At 37.0% G+C, this 27592-nt stretch overlaps 1 protein-coding gene across 13 annotated transcripts in view; it reads left to right on the top strand.

The window, feature by feature from the left end:
* TASP1 (taspase 1) overlaps window positions 1-27592 on the top strand; it is a 303516-nt gene that overhangs the window by 57551 nt on the left and 218373 nt on the right. For all 13 annotated transcript variants that reach the window (XR_004301276.1, XR_004301274.1, XR_004301277.1 and 10 more), the window contains 2 exons: window positions 2716-2800; window positions 19870-19949. Coding sequence is in view for 9 of the 13 variants with exons in the window: in XM_032420014.1 (XP_032275905.1) it covers window positions 2716-2800; window positions 19870-19949 (165 nt within the window). In the remaining 4 variants the exon portion in view is untranslated. The remainder of the gene's footprint in view (window positions 1-2715; window positions 2801-19869; window positions 19950-27592) is intronic.

Below are 27592 nucleotides of genomic sequence, written 5' to 3'. Positions count from 1 at the left end.
TTCTCCAGAAAGGGTTTCTCTAGTATCTTCCATGCTTTTTTCAAGCCCATCTAGTATCTTTAAAATCGTCATTCTGAACTCTAGTTCTGACATCTTACTAATGTCCATATTGATTAGGTCCCTGGCAGTCGGTACTTCCTCTCGTTCCTTTTTTTGAGGTGATGTCCGTCTTGTCATTTTGTCCAGAGGAGAATAGATGAACAAGAGAGCAAAATGCTAACAGGGTAACAACGACCCCAGAAAAATATACACTAAAGAAATCAGAAGAGACCTTCCACAAAGTGACTGCTTTTCTGTTCAGAGAGTTGCTGCTCTTCTTTTCTTCGATTTCCTGTTGAGTTCATAGGTGTTCAGAATGGTTTGATCCCTATCTAGCTGAATTCCTGGGACCAGACGAAATTTAGGTCTCCTACTCCTCCACCATCTTGCTCCTCCCCTAAAACATTAACTTCAAAAGACTAAAGAATCATTGGATAAATGCCATGAATTCTCTGTGCTGCATTCCCCTAGCGCTGGGATTTTGCTTTTCTCATTGATCAGGAAACTTGTTCTTGGCTGGATGTTCTTGCTGATATTCTGGGGAGGGGCCTGTTGCTGTGGTTCTCAAATGTCTTTGACTGAGGTGGAATTGCCCAGCCCTTGCCAGGGGCCAGGCTAAGTAATCTGCTCGGGTTTGTTCTTGGTAGCTTTTGTTCTCTGAAAGCTTTCCATACAGCTTTGGAGGACGAGAGTGAAAATGGACTCCCAGTTTCTGGCCCCAGAGGAGCCAAGAGCTCGGGGCCCCACTCCTCCATGTGCCCTCAGAGAAAAGCAGTCAATCACTGTCTCCCTGGTCTCTGGCCACACTCCGTGCTCACCCAGCCTGTGACCTAGCATTTCTATCTCTGGCACACTCCGTTTGGAGTCTCCAAACCTGGCAGATTCCTGCGGTGCGCTCTGGTGCCACTCCTCCCGGGGGAGGAAGGGGAGTCTTCCTGGATCTGCCGCTTCTTGGGTCCCTGCTGCAAGAGTAGTGGCCTGACTGGGCCGTGGATCACGGTTTATCGCAACCCCAGCTGAGAGCCCACTCCTTGGCTCCGTCTCTGCAGCCGGCTTCCTCGCTCCGATATCTGGGATCTCTGCTGCACTCGGGCACCCCTGCTCTTTCTGTGACCCCGAGGGTCCTGAGACCACACAGTCCCAGTGTGGGTTCCAACCCCTGCTTAGCCACTGGAGCGACGTCCCTCAGCAGAGCAGACTTCTAAAAGTTCCAGTTTTGTGCTCTGCTGCTCTATCACTTGCCGGTAGCTGGCTGACAGTGGTTCCCCCCACCCCATCTATCTTCCCACATATTGCCTCGGATTCACTTCTCCACACCTTCTACCTTCCAGAAAGTGGTCGCTTTTCTGTTCATCGAATTGCTGCTATTCTTTTCTTCGATCTCCTTTTGAGTTTGTAGGTGTTCTAAATGGTTTGATAACTATCTAGCTGAATTCCTGCGGCCAGACAAAATTTAGGTCTCCTATTCCTCCACTATCTTGCTCCAATTAAATTTTTTGTTTAAGAAAATGACTTGGATCTTTGGGGGTGCTTATGGAATTAAGTAGAAAAATCCTAGAATGCTGAAAAACTCACATTGGAAGTTACTGTTCTGACCTGAAAATTGGGAAACTGAGCTGAGGGCAAGTCAAGCCTGTCTTGACCAATGATTAGCTGTGTTTCTGCAGTTTTGCACCAAGGAGCTCAATTATGAGCTTCCAATCTCTCATGGTTCCCTAAGCATAGTTACTGTTCACTTTACACAACCTTCTTTTGGGTTTACTTTCCTAGTCTGACCAAACTGCAGAGTTTGTCCCTGGCATTAGCCGCTTCTGTTGAAATCTCAGCACTGTGGTCTTGGGCAGGTGACTTAACCCTTTGTGCAAATATTTCCTCAGTAATCAGAGTTCATAAGTATACCTATATGATAGAGTTGAGAAATCAGTGAATTACTCTGATATATTTAAGGGTTTGGTACTCGGGTTGGCATATATTAGATCCTGAGTTACTGTCACTGTCTTCAGTCATCATCACATTGTCATATTTGTCATCATTGTCATCATGACAGTGTTTTTCACACTAATACTTACTGTCCTGTCATTCCTCCTAGATAAGCATCCTCTTCTCACTTTTCTTCACATTCTTTATTCCCTTCTGTAAACAATCTGAACCATATTTTAGGTTACAATCTTGTTCATACTTGGCCTCTTCTCCCCACTCTTACCCAATTTGTAGGATATTCTCTTTATTCTGTTTCTTGTAGGTGAGATTTAAAATTTTTGGCCATTAATTCCCCTCCCCCCCAAGGTAAATTTGAAGCTGTTTGTAATCATGTTTATTTGGAAGAAATTCAGTTTTTGATAGTAGATACCACATTTTCAGTTTATTTTTTTCTGTTCTATTCTGAAATCTATTAACAAGGGACCTAATTTAAATATCTATTATTTCAAATTCAGTCTTTGCTGCTGTAGCACATGACAAAACATGAGAATGTATGTTTTATATTCTTGTATCTACTGGGTATTCATTTATTTGTTGATTTTATCCGTATATGATAATTAAGGGTTTTTATTAGTAAATATAAAAGAAGAGTTTTCTAAGATATTTAAAAGTTGTTTTATTGAAACAGCTACAAAACTGAGTGGGAAATTTGAAGATATTTTTCTGACTTCATTTTCTGCCAATTTTATTTTGTAGGAATCAAGAATCCAGTCTCAGTTGCAAACAGACTCTTGTGTGAAGGGCAGAAGGGCAAGCTCTCGGCTGGCCGAATTCCTCCCTGGTAACTGCTTTGTTCTGCCTGACTTTCCCTGGGTCTTTGGTCTTTGGTGCATGTGGTGTTTGAAGGCTATTTTTATCCACAGAAGGCTGATGTTGTTGGTTACACACCAGCAGTAGCTTGCCGTTGAGAGGAAGACACACTTTGTTCTATAATCTTGGAACATTTTGTACACTTGATAGAGCTTCAGATGCAATAGAATATTACAGATTAAAGCAGAAAAGAGATCAGAGTTAATTTTTGGTTTTGTAGTTGATTACAGAGATGTTTTTGCTGGTCCTAAGTGCACAGTTGGGGTCTTTTATTATGAAACTTTTAAAGTCCAGAGTCCAAACTAATTTTAATTTTGAGATGATCTTAGAATAAAAGTACTTAATTTTTCTCTTCTGGAGAAACACATTGTGATGTTAAGGTTAGTAAGATTACATTTTTCTCTAGCATTAACATACAATTTTCATTAAAAAAAACTTTGAACTTTTCAAGTATTTGTAAATATAGAGAGAACATTGTAAAGAGCCCTCATGAACCTGTCATCCAGCTCCAGTAACTAACATGTTTTTGCCCTTAATCTATACTCAGTCTCTCTTTTTCCTATAGTATATTTTTAATTTAAAAAAATTTTTTAGAGTTTATTTTATTCATTGATTGATTTTAAGCAATCTCCACACCCAACTTGGGGCTCAAACTCATGACCCGGAGATCAAGATTCCCATGCTTCTCCGACTGAGCCAGCCAGGCACCCCTTTCCTATAGTATTTTAAAGGAAATCCTTGACATGATATTTTTTACCCTTAAATAATTTTGTGAATTGCTCTATGTTTACAAAACATAATCATCATTCCATTAGCATGCCTAATAATAATAACAAATATGCTTCAATGCCACTACACTTCAGTTTATGTTCAGCATGCCCAGCTGTGAAGGTTATATTAATGTTCTGTGTTGAAAGTTGTGACAACAGTACTATATCACTTTGACTGTTATAATTTGAAGTCATAGAAAATAAATTAGTATAGTTTTGAAAAGTCTTGAAACCTCTTACCCAAATATACTCAATCATTTTAATCATATACTTGTCAGGTGTTTAATTGTGATACTAGAAAGTTCAATTTTAAAAATTTTTGAAGAACTACAGTTTTTAGTGTTTGTGTCTTCAATAAGGAAGGATAAGGAGAACCAAATGGGAAATTTTGAGATTGTTTATAATACGTGTTTTGTTGATTTATAACTCTGAAAGTCGGAAAAGTAGGAAAAGTGATTAAAGAATTTGAAGCTGCCTAGACTGAAACCTTTTTTTTTTTAAAGATTTTATTTATTTATTTGAGAGAGAGACAGAAGTAGTGACAGATAGCATGAGTGGGGAGGAGAGGGAGAAGGACCCTGGGATCATGACGTGAGCCAAAGGCAGATGCTTAACCAACTGAGCCACCCAGGTGCCCCTAGACTGAACCCTTTCTAATGGAATCCTTATCCTTCCCATTGTCCCGCACCCTTACCCTGACTCTGTCTCTGCCCCTGCTGCTAGGGGCAGTTGTCTGGATTTTAAGCTTCTCTTATTCCCATATATTCCTTCATAGTATTACAACATAGACAATACTCTAGTTTTTTAATGCTGCGTATAGTATATATGTACATAGATGTACAAAGAAGGCCTGGAAAGAAGGTTATCAAACTCACTGTGGTTAACCTCTGTGAAGAAGGAAGGAGGGAACAAGATGAAGCAGTTTTCAAAGGGGAACATGTGCAGTATTTTTATATTTTACAAAGATAAATTATATGGGAAAAGGTGATGGCCATCTCTCCATTAAAATGATATCATATTGTGATGCTACACTTGTCTGCAACTAGCTGTCTTATTTTCTCATGTACATAGTTCTTCAGCTTTATTCTTTGTTTTCAGAATTGTTTTGACCATTTTAGGCATTTTGCATTTCCATATGAATTTTAGAATTAGCCTATTTCTAGAAATAGCCTGCTAGAATTTTGATTAGGATTGCATCATATCCATTTATTAAAGTCTTATTTAACCTCTCTGACCAGTGTTTTATAGTTTTCAGTGTACAGGTCTTACACAGCTTTTATCAAATTTATACTTATTTCATTCTCTCTTCTTTTAAAAAAGATTTTATTTATTTGAGTGAGAGAGACGAGAGAGCACATGAGTGGGGGGAGGGGCAGAGGAAGAGGGAGGGAGGGAGGGGCAGAGGAACAGGGAGAGGGAGAAGCTGACCCCCTGCTGAGCTTGGAGCCTGATGTGGGGTTTGATCTCAGGACCCTGAGATCACAACCTGAACGAAAAACAAGAGTCAACCGCTTAACTGACTGCGCCACCCAGGCGCCCCAAGTATTTCATTCTTTTTGATAGTATGGTAAATTACATATATAATATGTGTTAATATCCAGTTGTTCCTTGCCAATATAGAAATATGATTATGATTATGATTATTATTATTACATTGAAATTCTTTCTTGGGAATTTACTAAATTCATTTGTTTTATAGTATCATTTTTATAGATTTGATAAGATTTTCTACAAAGACATTAATGTGTTCTGAAAATAAAGATTGTTTTATTTCTTCCTCTCTAATCTGGGTTCCTTTAATTAATTTCCTTTTCTTTATTACAGTGGCTAGGACCTTCAATGCAATGTAGAATAGAAATGTGAGAGTGAAAAAAAAAAAAAAGAAATGTGAGAGTGGGCATTCGTGCCTTGTTTGTGATCTTAGGGGGGAAGCATTTGGTCTTTTACTCTTAAGTATGATGGTTGCTGTAGGTTTATCATAGATATTCTTTATTATACTGAGAAAGTCCCCTTCTTAGTGTTCTGAGAGTTTTTAATAGGAATGAGTGTTGTTCTTTCTCAAATGCTTTTCTGCATCTATTAAGATGATCTTATAATTTTTCTTATTTAGTCAATTAGTGATTCATTGATTTTCAACTGTTAAAGCAACAGTTGCATTCCTGGGATAAATTCCACTTCGTCATAATGTATTATCCTTTTGATATATATATATTTTTAAAGATTTTATTTATTTATTTGACAGAGAGAGAGATAGCGAGAGCAGGAACACAAGCAGGGGGAGTGGGAGAGGGAGAAGCAGGCTCCCTGCTGAGCAGGGAGCCCTGATGTGGGACTCGATCCCAGGACTCGGATCATGACCTGAGCCGAAGGTAGACGTTTAACGACTGAGCCACCCAGGTGCCGAATCCTTTTGATATATTGTCAGATCCAATTTCCTAAGATTTTGTGAAGGATTTTTGTATGTCATATATTATGAGATATATTGGTCTGTAGTTTTCTTTTTTTATTATTATTATTATGTTATGTTATTCACTATACATTACATCATTAGTTTTTGATGTAGTGTTCCATGATTCATTGTTTGCATGTAACACCCAGTGCTCCATGCAGTACGTGCCCTCTTTACTACCCATCACCAGGCTAACCCATCCCCCTCCCCCCATCCCCTCTAGAACCCTCAGTTTGTTTCTCAGAATACATAGTCTCTCATGGTTCTTCTCCCCCTCCGATTCCCCCCCCTTCATTCTTCCCTTCCTGCTATCTTCTTCCTTTTTTTTTTTTTTTTTTTTTTAACATATAATGTATTATTTGTTTCAGAGGTACAGGTCTGTGATTCAACAGTCTTACACAATTCACAGCGCTCACCATAGCACATACCCTCCCCAATGTCTATCACCCAGCCACCCCATCCCTTCCACCCCCCACCACTCCAGCAACCCTCAGTTTGTTTCCTGAGATTAAGAATTCCTCATATCAGTGAGGTCATATGATACGTCTTTCTTTGATTGACTTATTTCGTTCAGCATAATACCCTCCAGTTCCATCCATGTCGTTGCAAAGGACAAGATTTCATTCCTTTTGATGGCTGCATAATATTCCATTGTATATATAGACCACATCTTCTTTATCCATTCATCTGTCGATGGACATCTTGGCTCTTTCCACACTTTGGCTATTGTGGATATTGCTGCTATAAACATCGGGGTGCACGTACCCCTTTGGATCCCTACATTTGTATCTTTGGGGTAAATACCCAGTAGTGCAATTGCTGGGTTGTACAGTAGCTTTATTTTCAACTTTTTGAGGAACTTCCATACTGTTTTCCAGAGTGGTAGCACCAGCTTGCATTCCCACCAACAGTGTAGGAGGGTTCCCCTTTCTCTGCATCCCCGCCAACATCTGTCGTTTCCTGACTTGTTAATTTTAGCCATTCTGACTGGTGTGAGGTGATATCTCATTGAGATTTGGATTTCCCTGATGCCGAGCGATACTGAGCACTTTTTCATGTGTCTGTTGGCCATTTGGATGTCTTCTCTGGAAAAATGTCTGTTCATGTCTTCTCCCCATTTCTTGATTGGATCATTTGTTCTTTGGGTGTTGAGTTTAATGAATTCTTTATAGATTTTGGATACTAGCCCTTTATCTGATATGTCATTTGCAAATATCTTCTCCCATTCTGTCGGTTGTCTTTTAGTTTTGTTGACTGTTTCTTCTGCTGTGCAAAAGCTTTTTATCTTGATGAAGTCCCAATAGTTCATTTTTGCCCTTGCTTCCCTTGCCTTTGGCGATGTTTCTAGGAAGAAGCTGCTGCGGCTGAGGTCGAAGAGGTTGCTGCCTGTGTTCTCCTTTAGGATTTTGATGGACTCCTGTCTCACAAGGAGGTCTTTCAACCATTTGGAGTCTATTTTTGTGTGTGGTGTAAGGAATGGTGCAATTTCATTCTTCTGCATGTGGCTGTCCAATTTTCCCAGCACCATTTGTTGAAGAGACTGTCTTTTTTCCATTGGACATTCTTTCATGCTTTGTCAAAGATGAGTTGACCATAGAGTTGAGGGTCATTTCTGGGCTCTCTATTCTGTTCCATTGATCTATGTGTCTGTTTTTGTGCCAGTACCATACTGTCTTGAGGATGACAGCTTTGTAATAGAGCTGGAAGTCCGGAATTGTGATGCTGCCAGCTTTGCTTTTCTTTTTCAACAGTGCTCTGGCTATTCAGGGTCTTTTCTGGTTCCATACAAATTTTAGGATCATTTGTTCCATTTCTTTGAAAAAAGTGGGTGGTATTTTGATAGGGATTGCATTAAATGTGTAGATTGCTCTAGGTAGCATTGACATCTTCATAATATTTGTTCTCCCAATCCATGAGCATGGAACGTTTTTCCATTTTTTTGTGTCTTCCTCAATTTTCATGAGTATTTTATAGTTTTCTGAGTACAGATCCTTTGCCTCTTTGGTTAGATTTATTCCTAGGTATCTTATGGTTTTGGGTGCCATTGTAAATGGGATCGACTCCTTAATTTCTCTTTCTTCTGTCTTGTGGTGGTGTATAGGAATGCCACTGATTTCTGTGCATTGATTTTATATCCTGCCACTTGACTGAATTCCTGTATGAGTTCTAGCAGTTTTGGGGTGGAGTCTTGGGTTTTCCACATAAAGTATCATATCATCTGCAAAGAGTGAGAGTTTGACTTCTTCTTTGGTGATTTGGTTGTCTTTTATTTCTTTTTGTTGTCTGATTGCTGTGGCTAGGACTTCTAATACTATGTTGAATAGCAGTGGTGATAGTGGACATCCCTGCCGTGTTCCTGATGTTAGGGGGAAAGCTCTCAGTTTTTCCCCATTGAGAATGATATTCGCTGTGGGTTTTTTATAGATGGCTTTTATGATATTGAGGTATGTACCTTCTATCCCTACACTGTGAAGAGTTTTAATCAAGAAAGGATGCTGTACTTTGTCAGGTGCTTTTTCTGCATCTTTTGAGAGGATCATATGTTTCTTGTTCTTCTTTTATTAATGTATTGTGTCACATTGATTAATTTGTAGATGTTGAACCAACCTTGCAGCCCAGGGATAAATCCCACTTGGTCGTGATGAATAATCCTTTTAATGTACTGTTGGATCCTATTGGCTAGTATTTTGGTGAGAATTTTTGCATCCATGTTCATTAGGGATATTGGTCTGTAATTCTCCTTTTTGATGGGGTCTTTGTCTGGTTTTGGGATCAAGGTAATGCTGGCCTCATAAAATGAGTTTGGAAGTTTTCCTTCCATTTCTGTTTTTTGGAACAGTTTCAGAAGAATAGGTATTAATTCTTCTTTAATTGTTTGGTAGAATTCCCTTTGGGAAGCCATCTGGCTCTGGGCTTTTTTTTTTTTTGGGAGATTATTGATTAGTGCTTCAATTTCCCTAGTGGTTATGGGTTTGTTCAGCTTTTCTATTTCTTCCCCGTTCAGTTTTGGTAGTTTATATGTCTCTAGGAATGCATCCATTTCTTCCATATTATCTAATTTGCTGGCATATAGTTGCTCATAATATGTTCTTATAGTTGTTTGTATTTCCTTTTTGTTGGTTGTGATCTCTCCTCTTTCATTCATGATTTTATATATTTGGGTCTTTTTTCTTTTTGATAAGTCTGGCCATGGGTTTATCAGTCTTATTAATTCTTTCAAAGAACCAGCTCCTAGTTTCGTTGATCTGTTGTACTGTTCTTTTGGTTTCTATTTCATTGATTTCTGCTCTGATCTTTACTATTTCTCTTCTCCTGCTGGGTTTAGGCTTTATTTGCTGTTCTTTCTCCAGCTCCTTTAGGTGTAGGGTTAAGTTGTGTATTTGAGACCTTTCTTATTTCTTGAGAAAGGCTTGTATTGCTACATACTTTCCTCTTAGGACCGCCTTTGCTGCATCCCAAAGATTTTGAACAGCTGTGTTTTCATTTTTATTGGTTTCCATGAATTTTTTTAAATTCTTCTTTAATTTTGTGTTTGACCCATTCATTCTTAGTAGGATGCTCTTTAGCCTCCATGTATTTGAGTTCTTTCCAACTTTCCTCTTATGATTGAGTTCTGGTTTCAAAGCATTGTGGTCCGAAAATATGCAGGGAATGATCTCAGTCTTTTGGTACCAGTTGAGACCTGATTTGTGACCCAGGATGTGATCTATTCTGGAGAATGTTCCATGTGCAGTAGAGAAGAAAGTGTATTCTGTTGCTTTGGGATGGAATGTTCTGAATATATCTGTGAAGTCCATTTGGTCCACTGTGTCATTTAAAATCATTATTTCCTTGTTGACCTTTTTTTTTTTTTTTAAGATTTTATTTATTTGACAGAGAGAGAGATAGCGAGAGCAGGAATACAAGCAGGGGGAGTGGGAGAGGGAGAAGTGGAGCTTCCTGCCGAGCAGGGAGCCCGATGTGGTACTTGATCCCGGGACCCTCACATCGTGAACTGAGCTGACGGCAGACGCTTAATGACTGAGCCACCCAGGCACCCTCCTTGTTGATCTTTTGCTTAGATGATCTGTCCATTTCAGTGAGGGGGGTGTTAAAGTCCCCCACTATTATTATATTATTGTTGATGTGTTTCTTTGCTTTTGTTATTAATTGCCTTATATAATTGGCTGCTCCCATGTTAGGGACATAGATATTTACAATTGTTAGATCTTCTTGTTGGATAGACCCTTTAAGTAGGAAATAGTGTCCTTCCTCATCTCTTACAGTCTTTGTTTTAAAATCGAATTTGTCTGATATAAGGATTGCCACCCCAGCTTTCTTTTGGTGTCCTTTAGCATGGTAAATGGTTTTCCACCCCCTCACTTTCAATCTGGGGGTGTCTTTGCATTTAAAATGAGTCTCTTGCAGACAGCATATCGATGGGTCTTGTTTTTTAATCCAATCTGATAGCCTGTGTGTTTTGATTGGGGCATTTAGCCCATTTACATTCAGGGTAACTATTGAAAGGTAGGAATTTAGTGCCATTGTATTGCCTGTACGGTGACTGTTACTGTATATTGTCTGTGTTCCTTTCTGGTCTATGTTGCTTTTAGGCTCTGTCTTTGCTTAGAGGACGCCTTTCAATATTTCTTGTAGGGCTGGTTTCATGTTTGCAAATTGCTTTAGTTTTTGTTTGTCCTGGAAGCTTTTTATTTCTCCTTCTATTTTCAATGACAGCCTAGCTGGATGTAGTATTCTTGGGTGCATATTTTTCTCATTTAGTGCTCTGAATATATCATGACAGTCGTTTCTCGCCTGCCAGGTCTCTGTGGATAGGTCTGTTGCCAATCTAATGTTTCTACCATTGTAGGTTACAGATCTCTTCTCCCGAGCTGCTTTCAGGATTTTCTCTTTGTCTCTGAGACTTGTAAATTTTACTATTAGATGTCGGGGTGTTGACCTAGTTTTATTGATTTTGAGAGGGGTTCTCTGTTCCTCCTGGATTTTGATGCCTGTTTTCTTCCCCAAATTAGGGAAGTTCTCTGCTATAGTCTGGTCCAATATACGTTCTGCCCCTCTCTCTCTTTCTTCTTCTTCTGGGATTCCAATTATTCTAGTATTGTTTCGTCTTATGGTATCACTTATCTCTCGAATTCTGCCCTCGTGATCCAGTAGTTGTTTATCTCTCTTTTTCTCAGCTTCTTTATTTTCCATCATTTGGTCTTCTATATCTCTGATTCACTCTTCTGCCTCATTTATCCTAGCAGTTAGATCCTCCATTTTTAATTGCACCTCATTAATAGCCTTTTTGATTTTGACTTGGTTAGATTTTAGTTCTTTTATTTCTCCAGAAAGGGTTTCTCTAATATCTTCCATGCTTTTTTCAAGCTCACCTAGTGTCTTTAAAATCATCATTCTGAATAGTAGTTCCGATATCTTACTAGTGTCCGTATTGATTATATCCCTGGCTTTCCGTACTTCCTTTTGTTCCTTTTTCTGAGGTGATGTTTTCCATCTTGTCATTTTGTCCAGAGGAGAATAGATGAATGAGAGAACAAAATGTTAACAGGGTAACAATGTCCCCAGAAAATATACACTAAAGAAATCAGAAGAGACCTGAAACCAGGGGAACAGAAAAGGAAAGAAAGAAAAAAGAGAAAAAAAATAAAACAAAAAGTAAAAGATAAAAACAAATAAAAACGAATAACCAGAGAAACAGAATATGATCAAATATGATCAGGCTGATGCATAGTTCAGTGCCACACACTAGATTTTGGGCGTATTTTGGTCTGTTAGAAGAAAGTGCCTCCCAAAATTTTATAGAAAGAAAAACTTATATATGTACAAAAATAAGTTTTAATATGATGAAGGGATGGAGTATGAGTGTAATGATGAAAATTAGAAAAGATTTTACAGAAGGAATTGATCAGATAAGAAGTTGGTTGAAAAAAGAAAGGACTTAAATAAAAAGGGAGGGAATGTGATCAGACAGGAGACTAGAATAAAGCTATACACTAGAGATTTAGGATATGTTTTGGTCTGTTAGAAGAAACTGTATCCCAAAATTTTAAAGAGAGAACAACTTACATATATGTATACCAAAAATAAGGTTAACTACTATGAAGGGATAGAATATGACTCTAAAAATGAAAAATAAAAAAGGGTTTTTTAAAAAAGGGATTGATAAGATGTTGGTTGAAAAAGGGAAAAAGAAAACTTAAAAAAAAAAACAGTTATAAAAAAATGAACTTTGATTGGGTGCCTGGGTGGCTCAGTTGTTGAGTGTCTGCCTTCGGTTCAGGTCATGATCCCAGGGTCCTGGGATCCAGCCCCGCATCAGGCTCCCTGTTCCATGGGAAGCCTGCTTCTCCCTCTCCCACTCCCCCTGCTTGTGTTCCCTCTCTCGCTGTGTCTCTCTCTGTCAAATAAATAAATAAAAGCTTTAAAAAAAAAATTAACTTTGAAAGACTAAAGAATCATGGGAAAAAAGGCATGAATTCTATGTGCAGTATTCTGCTAGCGCTGGAGTTCTGCTGTTCTCATTGATAGGTAAACTTGGTATTGGCTGGCTGTTCTTGCTGATCTTCTGGGGGAGGGGCCTGTTGCTGTGGTTCTCAAATGTCTTTGTCAGAGGCGGAATTGCCCCGCCCTTGCTGGGTTGGGCTACGTAATCTGTTTGGGTTTGCTTTCCAGAGCTTTTGTTCCCTGTAAGCTTTCTGTACAGTTTGGAGGTCGAGAGTGAAATGGCGGCCTCCCAATCTCTGCCTCAGAGGATCCGGGATCTCGGGTCCCCATTCCTCAGTGAGCCCCCAGAGGAAAGCAGTCAGTCACTCCCGTCTCACCAGTCTCTGGCCGCATTTTGTGCTCACCCGGCCTGTGACCAAGCGTTTCTGTCTCTGGCACACGACCCCGTTTGGAGTCTCCAAACTCAGCAGATCCCTGCGGTGCACTCCCGCACTGCTCCTCCCCGGGGAGGAATGGGATTCTCCCCGGATCTGCTGCTTGTTGGGTCCGTGCTGGAGGAGCAGTGGCCCGAATGTGCTGTGGAGCCCCCTCCTCGGCTCCGTCTCTGCAGCCGGCTTCCTTGCTCTGATACCTGGGAGCTCTGCCGCACTCAGGCACCCCTGGTCTTTCTGTGACCCTGAGGGTCCTGAGACCACACTGTCCCAGCGACGGTTCCACCCCCCGCTTAGCTACTGGAGCGTCATCCCTCAGCAGAGCAGACTTCTAAAACTTCCCATTTTGTGCTCTGCTGCTCTATCAGTTGCCAGTAGTGACTGATGGAGGCCCCCTCCCCCCCCCGTCTGTCCTCCCGAATATCGCCTTGGATTCACTTCTCCATACATCCTACCTTCCAGAAAGTGGTTGTTTTTCTGTTCAGAGAGTTGCTGCTATCCTTTTCTTTAATCTCCTGTTGAGTTCGTAGGTGTTGTGAATGGTTTGATCCCTATCTAGTTGAATTCCTGGGACCAGATGAAATTTAGGTCTCCTTCTCCTCCACCATCTTTCTCCTCCCCACCGGTCTGTAGTTTTCTTATAAAATCTTTGGTTTGGGTTTATTTTGCATCTTGGATATGTAAGGAAATATACTTTATCAAATTTGGAATATGCTTTGGCTATTAATTTTTCAGATATTTTTTCTGTTTCCTCTTTATATCCTTTGGGACTCCAATTCTATGTGTATTTGACCTCTTGAAGTTGTACAGATCACTAATAAATTGTTTACTTTTTCTATTCCTTTTTCTCTTTGTTTCATTTTGAATAGTTTCCATTGCTGTTTTCAAGTTCACTATTTTTCTACAATATCTAATCACTTGTTAATCACATCAAGTTTATTTTTCATCTCTGACATTGTAGACATCTTCAGAAGTTTGATTTTTTTGCAGCTTTTAAATGTGTCTTCTCTGTATGTACTTAACATGTTTATTCTTTCCTGTAGCTTCTTGAACATTTGAATAGAGTATAATAATTGTTAATATCTTTATTTACTAATTTACTATCATCTTTGTTATTTCTGAGTTGTTTTCAATTGAAATATTTCTCTCTTTATTGGGTGCATTTCCTTGCTTATTTGCATGCTTTGTAATTTTTTATTGCATTCAAGGCATTGTGAGTTTTACCTTATTTGGTGCCAGATATTTTACAATTTTAATAAATACTCTTGAGCTTTATTCTAGGGTGTGGTTAAGTTATTTACAGACAGGTTCATCCTTTCAGGTCTTGCTTTATACTATGTTACATGAAACTAAAGAAACATTTAGCCTTGAGCTAATTTTGCTTTGCTATTGGGTAAAACTCTTTGGAGTACTATATCAGATGTACTTAGAATGAGGTTTCTTACTTTGACTGATGGGAATAGGAGCTGAGCTGTTCCTGTCCCTTTGCGAACTTGGGGCTTGTTTTCTCTAAAACTTTTGCGGTATTCTTTCCCAGGCCTTGGGTGATTTCCTATTACACATACACTCATCTCTATTCAGCTGAAGACTAGAGGGGACTGTGCAGATATCAGAGTCCTTTCTCTTTGCAGCTCTCTCCTCTCTAGTACTCTTTCCTGTGAACCCTGGCTGTCAGGGCTTTTCTGGATGCCCAGCTCTTTCTCTTCAACTGAGAAACTGCTGGGCTTTGACTGAATCCTTTCTGTGCCATGGCCTGGAACCTGTCTGGGCAGTAAGCTGGGCCAGTCATAGGGTTTACCTTTTTTGTTTCCTTTTTCTCAAGGATCACTGTCTTTATGTTGCCTACTAATATCTGAAAACTATTGTTTCCTACATTTTGTCTGATTTTCAAAACATTTCTTCAGGCAAGGGTGTAAATTTGTTCCCTGTTATTCCATGTGTCCAGAAGCAGAAATCTCTCACATTCCTGGAAGTTTATTGTATACCTGCAGTAACTGAGAAAAAAATTCCTTGAGTGTCCTAAATAAACAAAACCAAATTTATCATGTTTTTACTTTGAGCTTATTTTCATATGACCCTAATAAGTCTAGTTATCTAATTTCTGTAATGATAATAGCTAACATTTGTTTCATTTGTACACTATATCACGCACTGTTTTATGTGCTTTACATGCATTAACTCATACAAATTATACGATGATTTATGAAGAGAAGACACATTTTGCAGATAATGAAACTGAGTCCCACACTTGACCACTTTTAGGCTATTAGAAAAATTTGGAGTCCTTTCATATCACATTAGAAGCAGCAGATTAGAAGTAAAGGGAAAATGGAATCCTTTTATAATAATGAGAAGTAACTGTTTACACCTATTTAATTATTCATTCATTTCCCCTTCACTCAGCAAGTATTTATTGCTCATTTTCTGTGTGCCAGGCATAAAGGTACAAAAACTATCAAAGGCAGATGGAACACTTACAAATCATGGTCCTCTGGTGTTATCTGTCGGCACTGTATGGGGACAGCAAGGCATTACATACAATAGGTGTTTTTTAAGAGTTCTTTAAATAAAAAGTTCATTTATCCGTATACCTTAGTTTTTGGTTATAGCCACCATGATGTTGTATTGTTTCAGTTTTGGTGTTTGGTCAGATTCGTAGAGTATTTGGTATCTTCATAAACTTGGTGGGACTACCATCATAATCTGTGTCACATTTACGCAAGTTTCTTTATTTTATTTATAAAAGTATAGCTTGAATCTTTCTTTTTCCATTATGATAATAGGGTATAGCATTATCATTTAGAACAGGAATTGGCAAACGATGGCTTATGGGCCAAATCTGGTCTGCTGCTTGCTTTTGTAAATAAAGTTTTATTGGGACACAGCCATACCCATTTGTATATGTATTGTCATGGCTTGTGCACTGCAAAGGCCAAATAGAGTTGTTGCAAAAGAAACATTGTGGCTACAAAGCCAGCCTATTTACTATCTGGCCCTTTACAGAAAAACTTTGCTGACTCCCAATATAGAAGTTATAATTTTTGGAAATTATGTTTCTTTTGATGAGAAAGGAAAAGCTAGACAAAGATTGTTTTATGTTTAGTATAAATGAAACCTTAAGGTGCTCATTAGACCTTAGGATTTTTTTCAGAGACAAATTTAGTTTTTGGTACATTGTTTATTTTAAAGTAGTATTTAATCTATTATATTTCATAAATTCGCTCAAATTTGTGCTACTTTTGTTGTATGAATGTGAGAAGACAATTAAAAAAAAGACAATTCAAAAATGAAAGATTAAAAGAAACATAAGAGATCTATTAACTAATCAGAAGGTAGAGATTTAGATAGATTCCCATTTAAACCAAAGTTTAAAGAACAAAATAACAATAATAGAAAACATTTTATAAGACAACCAGAGAAATGTGAACATTGATGAGATATATTTTGATTCTAAAGATTGTTCATTTTTTTATGTGTCAATTGCTTATGTCGAGGTTCTGTTTTTTAAGAAATAATTTTTTATTTTATTTATTTTTAAATATTGTTTATTTATTTGTCAGAGAGAGGGAAAGAGAGAGAGAGAGAGAGCACAAGCAGGGGAAGTGGCAGGCAGAGGAAGAAGCAGCCTCCCCACCAAGCAAGGAGTCTGATATGGGACTCGATCCTAGGACCCTGAGATCATGACCTGAGCTGAAGGCAGATACTTAACCGACTGAGCCACCCATGTGTCCAAAAAGTCATTTTTTAAATGTAAAAAAATTGAAATTAAATTAAAAAATCTTTTAAAGAGTTAAATTCTTACTATTTAATTTGGTTGGTATGTTATTTCCAAATACAAGTTCCCCTTTATTTTCACTTTATATGTCTATAAGCTTTAAATGATCAATACCTACTAATTTGTCTTTCCTCAATTTTGTATATTTATGATGAATAAGGAAGCAATAGGTAAAATAGATAGAAATCAGTTTTTAAGTGCAAAGAAACAGCTCTCATTTTCTCCTGTATCTTTCTCATCCAGAATAACGTATTTTGATTATTGGGATCTCTGAGCATTCTTGAGAGCTTTCTAAATCACAAGATGACACATTTTTAGACTGATGATAAAGTCATGGTTCTTTGGAAATGGGTGGTTGCCATCCATGAGGTTGCAGTTCACATCTCCTATTTGCCCAAATAGCTCTTTCTAGGAGGCTTGGCTGTGCTAGTGTTGGCAGCAGCAGTTAGAGTACGGCTTGTTGAAGGTTTCAATCACCCCACCTCAGGCTGCTCTCAGTAGAGTGTTGTTGCTTTTTGTTTTACAGCATGTTGGACTTGTTTTAAGTATAACACAAGGAAAATGCTGTCCCTTAAGGAATTTTGACACCCTAGTTTACTACTATTTGTTTAATATCTTGCCAATGTTTATTTGATGCTTAGTTTGCTTTAGGCACTGTCGCGAATGCTTGGATTTATCAGTGAAAAAAACAAAGATTCCCACTCTTATGAAGCTTACAGTTTCTTTGGGGAAGATAGAAGTAAATAATAGATATAATATGTAAATTATAAAGTGTCTAGTACATTAGAAGGTAGAAAAAAGAAAAATGTGGAAAGAGCAAAATGGCAGGGATTGGGAGTCCTGGATAGGTAGTTGGGTACAGTTTTAAATAGGTCTCATTAAGGGGATACATTTGAGCAGATGAGGGAATTTACCATTTGGGAAATAAGGATGAGCCTGATAGAGGGAACATTCAGGGTGAAGGATTGAGACTGGAAGTCCCTTGGCATATTTGTTTTTGGGGAGGCTGGAGTAGAGTAAGCCAGGGGGCAAGAAGACTTAGAGATGAGGTAAGGAGGGAGCAGAAAGGATCAGATCACTTGGGATTCTCATGAAAACTCCAGGTTTGTGCAGGTTTTGAGAAGAGGAATGTCATTGTCTGACTTGTGTTTTACAAGGATGTCAGTGGCTGGTGAGCATAGACTGGGGCAGGGAACAAAGCAAGGCATACATGAAAGTAATGAGTCCATTGCAACAGTCCAGGTAACAGATGATGGTGGTTCAGACAAAGGTGGTAGCAGGAGAGGTGGTGAGAAGTGGTCAGATGCTGGATATATTACAAAGGTAGAGTCTATGGGATTTCCTAACTTGATTGAGACAAAATTTCTCTAAAAGTTTTCTCCTTGGAGAGTCATTAAGACTGAAAGAAAGGTGAATTGATACTGCATTTAATGTTCTAGAAAGTGATTTTTTTGGACATGTTAGTATCATGTAGCTTTTCAGAATTTTAAAATGATTTCAAAAGCACTTATATGCCATTTTTGTGTGATTATTAACTACTAGACAGGTAGTTTTTGATAGTAAGAAAAGGTCAGATGTTCAGTATTCTTATCCATAAGATGGCATTCAGATAGTCAACTTCCTGTGAATATTGTAAAATGCCTCAACTATTTTAAAAACTTGCATAGCAGCCAGTGGCAAATTGATTTAATTTAAAAGCAATGACTGTTTAAGAAATGAAAAATAAAACTAAGAATATTTTGTAAAATGCCATTGATTCCAGATACGGGGATTGAACCCAAGATGACCAATGGGCGTGCTAAGATTTAGTTTCAAACTTCTGTTCTGATCATTTAATATGTTACTTTGGCATCTCTTTTACATCTTCACATGAAGAGAAGTTATTTCTTATATCACATTCCTTTTCTGGAAGAAGGAAGTGCTAAAAATGCCATCAGGACGGCTCAACTCGCATTCAAGTTTCTATTTCAGTTATTCTTCCATTTGAACTTTATGTGACAGCTTTTCTTTGCATATTCTATGCAGTGGTCTTCATTTGATAGAAGAATAGGACAAACTGTTTTCTACTTTCAGAATCCTTTAGAATTTAAAAAATATAGAAGTTTGAAGGGGTAAAGTTGTTTATTCTTGTTGGCCCTCCTTTTTTTCAATGCCTCCTACCTTTATGTATATTGGAAAATAGTTATTGGACTTAAGTATTTAGTTTCTCACTAGAACTATTTGGATGTTTTTGAGTGGCTCCTTAGATTTTGTTTTGCTGGTCTTCTTAACAAATGAATCTAAAGACTTCAATGTGCATTACTTTGAGTTTTAGTGTCGGAATGATTAGATGAACAGAAACAAAAAATAGGGAGCAGAAAACTAATGAGCAGGCACAAGTTCAAGGAAACCCATTACTAGCCGGCTGAGATCTTTAAGAAGTTGGCTATGGAAGGAGATGAAGTGATTATTATGGTAACTGCTTGCTATTACTGTGTTAGGGAATGAATGGAGTGGTTAATTATCCTGAATGCTATTTGAAATCTTTGAAAATAAGTTTTTTACAGTTAGCTAACAATATCCTTTTATTTACTTCTTTATGTTAAAACTTGCAGTTTAGGGCTTAAAAAATTACTTTTGTTACACACCATAGTACTTACCGCAGTAGAAATGATCTGAGGGGCATACATATAGGTCATATGTATATTTTTGTTGCACCAAGGCTTGCAAATGTAAGTACATTTCATTGTTTTGGGGCATCTCTGGATGTACTCACTCATGTTGAGTAGATCCAGTTGTTATAGTAGGCAAGATTACCAAATCTGAAAACAGCCACTGAAACTTTAATTCTTAACCTGATTAAATGGATCTTGTGACCATGGTGATCCAAGATAAATCTTAATATTTTCCACTGGGAAATCAACTATTTTTTTACTTCTTATGTTGAATTTTGCCAATTTTTAGTTGTTGGTTATTGCAAATGAAATTGTACCATTTTCAATTGTAAAATTTCTAACTCGGGGAAAATTTTAAAATTTGGGGCATATAGCCATATTATTATTTTGAGGTAAACCCAGAATTATATCTATATGCAAGACATTTTTTCAGTTGCCTTACTGTATGATTTATATTTATTGAATATGTAGAAGAAGATGATACTGAATTTTTAAAAGATCATTTTTCTGTTGTTAGCTTTTTAGTTGGAGAAGGAGCCTACAGATGGGCAGTAGATCATGGAATACCCTCTTGCCCTCCTAACATCATGACCACAAGTGAGTAAAAAACTTTTCAAAATTAAGCATATATACCTGGAAGTGTTACATTGCTTTAATCCACATAGTACTCTGATATTTAAAAAAGGAAGCTTATATGTCAAAATATTTATAGTTAAAAGATACATAGAAAATTATTTGATTTTAAGGCACTTTTATATTCCTGAGGATCCCCCCATTCTCATGCTTTTATAGAAGTATTGCTAAAGGATCCCTTTTAGGTTACTTAAAATAATTACTAACAATAAAACCTTAATAATACCCCCTCAGAGAGAGAGAAGAAAACACAGGTCAACATTTATCTGTCTTTGGCCTGAGGAGGGCTTTTCTAGGGACCAAGTGCAAGAGAAGGAAGAACAAAAGTGTAACTACATAAGAGTTGAGACTGATAAAAACCACTTACCATAAATATGACAAAGTGATACATATCCTTAATCTATGAAAAGGTATATTAAATTAAAAACCACACAAATACAAATAATACCCCAAAAGAAAAATGATCAAAAGTCATAAATAGATAATAGAACATAACTAATAGGATAATTCAAATGAGTACATGTTAAATTTGTTCCCTCGTAATTTGTGAAAGAGTTAAAAATACTGTATTACTGCTCATAAGTGTGTGATGAAATGAACATAATACATTGGAGGTACAATATAAATTGGCAGAAATTTTGGAGGACAGCTAAGTAATATAGAGCAAAGCCTTAAACTTACTCTGCTTGTAGGAACTTGACATGAGAAATATAGACAAAAATTTATGTAGTTCTCAATAAGCATTATTAAGAATATCAAAAAATTTGAAAAAAAATCTTACGTCCAACAGAGAGGAATATAAGTAAATTATCATATGATGAAATGTTATGTAGTAAGTAGAAATTGTTATCAAGACTAATGTCTGATAATGATTAAATCTAATGACTTTGAAAAATGAAAAATGAGTTATAAATATATGTGAATGTATATTTTATGTCTATTTTAAAAATGAAATCATAGCTATATATTTATGCATAAAGACATATTGAAAACATACTACTTGTTTTTTAAGTTAAATTTTTGTTTTCTATCATAGTCATCTATGACTATAAATAATCAAATGAAAAAATGGGGAATCATTAAATCCAAGGAGACCAAGTTGTATAAAAAAGAAATGATTATATATCATAGCAGGTATATAATAAGGTTCTTTTTTTTTTTTTTTTTAAAGATTTTATATATTTATTTGACAGAGCGAGCACAAGCATGGGGAGTGGCAGGCAGAGGGAGAGGGAGAAGCAGGCTCCCCGCTGAGCAGAGTGCCAGGCATGGGGCTGCATCCCAGGACCCTGGGGTCATGACCTGAGCCGAAGGCAATTGCTTAACCGACTGAGCCACCCAGGCGCCCCTAAGGATCAGTTCTTAATAACATTATATTCAAAGTGAGCACTTACGTAGCTGAACGTTGTAATATAGGGAGGCTGGAGGGAAAGGAAATACATGCATGGTAGGCAAACTGGGAGTATGAGAGTTCTAATTCTCATAGTCCTTACCACTAATTCTGTCTTAAAATCTCCCAGTGGAATTTATGTAGAGTTCTTATGTCACCCAGACAAATCTGGTCGTTTGATAGTTTCATTTTGTTTTTCCTTGGAGACATGCCACTTGGCACCTTCACGTCTAGAATGGGTGTTCAGTAAGCCTGCTGCATGACTGTCATCCCTGGTCTTTACCTCACCATCATTTTGGATTTCTTTTTCATCTCTCCAATATCAGGTTCTCTGTTTCCTGAATCTCATGTGTTTTTTCTCTCTCTTGTTTTATTCCCTTATTTGGTATAATCAAGACTAGAAATTGTTTTCCCTAGGTTTTGAAGAACTTGTTCTCTTATGTTCTAGTTTTCAGTCTTGCTGTTATGCATTTTGATTCCCAGTTCTTTGTGGTGTATTTTTTATCTTTGGAAAGAAGCCTTAATTCCTGTGTTCTTAATATTACGATGAAGCGTCTTATAATGGGTCTTTTTTTATTCAATATGCCTGATACTTACTGAGTACTGAGTACTTTTAATCTGGAAATTCATGTGGTTTAGTTGTGGGGAAATTAAAAAAAAATGTATATTAATCTCATCCCTTATCTTTCCTCTATTTTATTTTTCTAATTTCTGTGAATTGGATGTTGGATCTTATGCTCCAATCCCTTGTATCTTTTTCAAAAATTATTTTTTCTCCTTTTTGAAATCTTTTTTTGTCCTACTGTCTCAGAATCTTCAGTTGTATCTCCTAAATCTTGTACTTCTTTTTTTTTTTTTAATTCTACTTGAATAAATGCTTCAAGCAGAAGTTCTTTTTTTTTTTTTTAAGATTTTATTTATTTATTTGACAGAGAGACACAGGAGAGAGGGAACACAAGCAGGGGGAGAGGGAGAAGCAGGCTTCCCGCGGAGCAGGGAGCCCAGTGCGGGGCTCCATCCCAGGACCCTGGGATCACGACCTGAGCCGAAGGCAGATGCTGAATGACTGAGCCACCCAGGCGCCCCTAAACCTTCTACTTCTTCTTTTTTTTTTAAGATTTATTTATTTATTTGTCAGAGACAAAGAGAGAGCGCAGTGCGCATGAACAGGGGGAGTGGCAGGCAGAGGGAGAAGCAGGAGCCTGATGTGGGACTTGATCTCAGGACCCTGGGATCATGACCTGAGCCGAAGGCAGACGCTTAACCAACTGAGCCACCCAGGCGTCCCTAAACCTTCTACTTCTGATGAATTTGTAATTTTGGCTTTTATTTGTTTTAATTTCTAGGGATTCATCAATGACTAATACTTTTTTTTTTTTTTTTTTACAAAAAAGAATAGTATTGACCTATGGTGAATTTGGGAGGAGAAATTATAACTATTATTTAGATTTAAAAAATATTTAAATGCTGTCCTATATTGGGCACTTGTCTAATCCTCAATCAAAACTTTTTTGGTTTTGGGAGGGTATCATTGTTACGTTTTTATTCCCTTTCAGTGTTCCAAAAGTTTTCAGAATGTCTTTCTCAGGTTTATTCTAAATAATCTTCTACATAGTTTCTCACATACTTAATATTTCATTCCCATATGTAGATGTGAATTTCTATCTGGTATTATTCCCTTCACCTTAGAACAAGCATTTCTGATAATGTGGTAGGTGTAGTGGTGAAAAATCAGCTTGTTATTTGAAAAAATCTTTATTTTGCCTTTACTTTTGAAATATAATTTCTTGTTGGATACAGACTTCTACATTGTCAGGTTTTTTTTCTTTTAGCACTTTTTTTTCCTTTTTTTTATTGTGGTAAAAAATATGTAACATAAAATTTACTATTTTAACAGTATTTAAGTATATAATTCAGTGGTACTACATACATTCAGTGTTGTATAACCGTCACCACTGTGCATTTCCATTAACTTTTTTATCATCCCAAGCAGAAAACTCTATACCTGTTAAACTACCCATTCCCCCTTCTCTGTAGGCCCTGGTAGCCTCTATTCTACTTTCTTTCTCTATGACTTTGTCTGTTCTAGGTAGCTCCTTAATCATACAGTATTTGTCATAGACTGGTTTTTAGGCTTTGTGAAAGTGAGTCTATTTCAGTTTTGTTCTTAAACTTAGAAACCTTAGTACTAGCCTGTGGTCTTTCTTCCCAAGATATGGCCTTTCTAGGGTTTTATTCAAAAGTCTCAAACTTGAAACTTTGTCTCTTCTATAGTAAGTATCTCTCAAAATCTGTGTCAGCTTTTCAGCTGTTATTTTCCTCACTAAACTCTATGGAATCTTGCATCTTGTATGAACAGTTAAGGGCTTATTCAAGAATTTGAAGGGATGTTTATATAGATTTGGGGGCTTCCCTTTTTTTTGTGTATGTGGCTTTCTCCTTACCAGGATTCCTCCCTCAATTTCCGGTTGCTTCAGTAGCCCCAAACACCTTCATCTCCATCCAGCAAGACTGTAGTTTTCGATTTGAGATCTTTTTGCTGTGCATCTACAGTTTTGACTGTAGTGCCTCATGGGGAAAGCTGTATGAATGTGGATCTCACCCAGTATGTTTCTTTTCTTTCTGTGGTTGAATCCTCTCCTATTTCTGCCAGCTTTTTGTCACTAGCCTTCAAATAGCTTTCTTTTTTAATTAAAAAAATTCTGACTAGAGTTTGTAATTGTTATTGGTCTGTGGGTTAGTCTTATATAAGCTACTCCATTACCAGGAGCTGGAACCTATGTTTTGTAAATGTGTACTATTAACAGCTATAATAATATAAATAACAAATATAAATTAAAAAATATAACAAATTTCACATTATAAAAGAGAGTTGATTACTTAAACATTGTATTTGTTACTTTTTAATTGTGTGGTACAGGAATATGTTACCTTTTTAAAAATTGGAACATTCTACATAAACCTAACCTTCCTCTTTACTTCTCTTCTCAGCCCCAGCCTCTCCTGTCCACTCCCATAGCCACACTTATTTGTTGAATTTACTTGTTTCTGTGTCAGCAGAAATGCTGGAATATGTAGTATTATTATTTTTGTTAGGTTTAGATAAATGGTATCATACTCTATAGTATCTTTAGTAAGTTTTTAGATAAGTGGTATAATATGATACTTCTAATTTTTTGTCAGTCAGCAAAATATTTTGAAATCTCTCCATGTTGATATATATAGATCAATTAATTTTTAAACTGCTGAATAGCATTTATCGTATTTATTTAGCTATTTCTCTTTGATGGGCATTCAGGTTGTTTCTAGGTTTTGCCATTAACATTGATGATTTCACAAATATTCTTGTACATATCCCTTTGTACTGAAGTGTTTTGTTTATCTAGGTGGAAGTAGATTTGCTGAATCAGAATGTACATTTACCATTATGCTGGCTATTTGTGTTTCCCCTCCCAAGACATTTACTCTCTGTCTACTTTTGCGAAGTCTGTCTTTGTAAAGCTGCTGCCATTACTGACCACATAGTAGCTCAGAGTATAGGCTTTAGAGGCATATATCTTTGTGTGACCATGGACAAGTTACCTCCAAGAAACTTTTCTTATGGACAGATTGTGATTACTTGAGATAATGTATAAAGAATTCTTATTCCAATTTGCACATAGAAACACTCAAATGTTAATATAATTCTTACTGTTAATAATATGTTTGATATGAAAATGATCCTGGTGATGTGATTTCATCAGAATTTAATAGGTCTAGCTCTTTAGCACTGACTTGTGATTTTAGTGATTGATCCAATCTGGAGTTAGGTGTAACCATTAGAGCAGTGGTTCTCAACTTTGGCTGCATATTAGAATCCCTAGAGAGCTTTGAAAAACTCTGAAGCCCTGGCTGCATCCAAAATCAGCTACTCTGTAGCTGACACCCAGGCATCTGAAGTTTTTGAAGTTTTGCAGGTAATTTCAATGTACATTCAATTTTAACAATGCCTGGGATAAAGCTTGTACATGCTTTTGAGTTCTTCCAGAAGATTCATTAAAGTTGAAATTGAAAGGAAAATAATTTTGTTGTTTCTTGGTAAAGGCCAACCTTAAGTAGTTTGTGCTACAAAGTTGCTACCATCTATTCTTTAATTTTCAGCTGTTTTATGCTTTGAATGGACCTAAGGTATATGTTTAAATATAAGTAAAGAGTAGATTGCAGACATTGTTCTGTCCTATCAATTTATGGGTGTGATTCTGCCACAAGGAATCCTATTTTCTTTTCTGTTGACTGGATTCTGTTCTTACAGCTTTTCTGCCTTTGAGTAGGATACTTTGAAAGACAACATGATTGATAAAACATTTTGTGTACTAATTTAGAATTTTATTGTAGCTGGTATGTGGTACTTCGCTCTTAAATATGGCCAGTTATGCTGTTTTAAGTTTTTCCCCCTACACTTTTTATCTATTTATTTTTTATTTCAAGTATTTTATTTTTTTTATTATGTTCAGTTAGCCACTGTATAGTACATCATTAGTTTTTGATATAGTGTTCAGTGATTCATTAGTTGCATATAACACCCAGTGCTCTGTTTTAAGTTTTTAATTTTTAGGTAATTATAAATTCACATGCAGTTGTAAGAATTAATAGAGAGAGATCCCTATGGATCCTTTGCTCAGTTTCCTCCAATGGTAATAATCTTGTAAAACTATAGTGCAATACTACGTTTGGGATATTGACGTTGATTTAGTCAAGATACAGAACACCTCCATCGTCACAAGAATATCTCAGTTTGCCTTTTTATAGTCATACCCACTCACCTCCATGCCTTCGTTAACCCCTGGCAGCCACTGATCTATTCTCCATTAGTATAATTTTGCTATTTCAAGAATGTTATATGAATGGCATCATTCACTATGTAACCTTTTGGGAACCAGCTTTTTAATAATTCAGTATAGTTCTCTGGAGAGTCATTCAGGTGGTTGTATTTATTAATAGCTTGTTCCATTTTATTGCTAAGTAATCCATGCTATGGGTGTAGTTTAACTATTTGTTTGTTTAACCATTTATCCATTGAAAGACATCTGGATTGTTTCTGGTTTGGAGCTGTTATAAATAATGCTGCTATAAACATTTGTGTACATTTTTTTCTGTAATTCTTTTTGAATGTTTTGACAAAATATACATAACATAAAATTTATCATCTTAAACATTTTTTAATGGTACTGTTCGGTGGCCTTAAGTGTGCTCACATTTTTGTGCAACCATCACTACCATCCTTCTATAGAACCCTTTTTATCTTGCAAAACTAAAACTCTACTTATTAAACAGTAATTCCCTCCACTTAGCCCCTGGCAACTTAGCCCCAGGCAACCACCATTCTGATCTCCATCATTAAAATTTGACTACTGTAGATACCTCATGTAAGTGGAACCATACATTATCTGTCCCTTTATGACTGGCTTTTTTCACTTAGCATGATGTTCTCAAGGTTCATTCATGGTGTAGAATCTGTCAGAATTTCTTTTTAAGGCTGTGGGGTACTTGGGTGTCTCAGTCAGTTAAGCATCCAAGTCTTAATCTCAGTTCAGGTCTTGATCTCAGGGTCGTGAGTTCAAGCTCTGCATTGGGCTCCACGCCAAGTGTGGAGCCTACTTAAAAAAAAAAAAAAAGAATTTCTTTTTAAGGCTGAAAAATATGCTGCAATATATATACCACATTTCGTTTATCCATTTACCTATTGCTGGATACTTAGGTTGCTGTAAACCTTTGGCCACTGTGTATAATGCTGCTATGAACACAGATGTACAAATATCTGTTAGAATCCCTGCTTTCATTCCTTTTGAGTACTAAGAAATGAAATTGCTGGATTTATGGTAATTCTATTTTCAGTTTTTGGAAGGACCACCATACTGTCTTCCATAGTGGCAACACCATTTTAAATTTCCACTAGTAGTGCACAGGGGTTCCAGTTTCTCCATATCCTTACCAACACTCGCTACCTATTTATTTTCTTTAAATAATAATGATTCTAATGGGTGTGAAGTGGCATTTCATTGTGGTTTTGGTTTGTATTTCCTAATGATTATGATGTTAAGCATTTCTCATGTGCTTATTGGCCACTTGTATATCTCCTTAAATGTCTCCCACAGGGGAAAAAGAGATAAGTTGAAGGTGGGGAAAAAGCACCAGCCTTTTAAATTCCCTGGAAGTCAATTCATCTGGAGAGGGAGGG

The sequence above is a fragment of the Phoca vitulina genome, unplaced genomic scaffold (assembly GCF_004348235.1).
Source record: "Phoca vitulina isolate PV1807 unplaced genomic scaffold, GSC_HSeal_1.0 scaffold22, whole genome shotgun sequence".
In the NCBI taxonomy this organism is placed as follows: Eukaryota; Metazoa; Chordata; class Mammalia; order Carnivora; family Phocidae; genus Phoca; species Phoca vitulina.
Note: the sequence above shows the minus strand (reverse complement) of the source record. Positions and strands in the feature narration are given on the sequence as shown.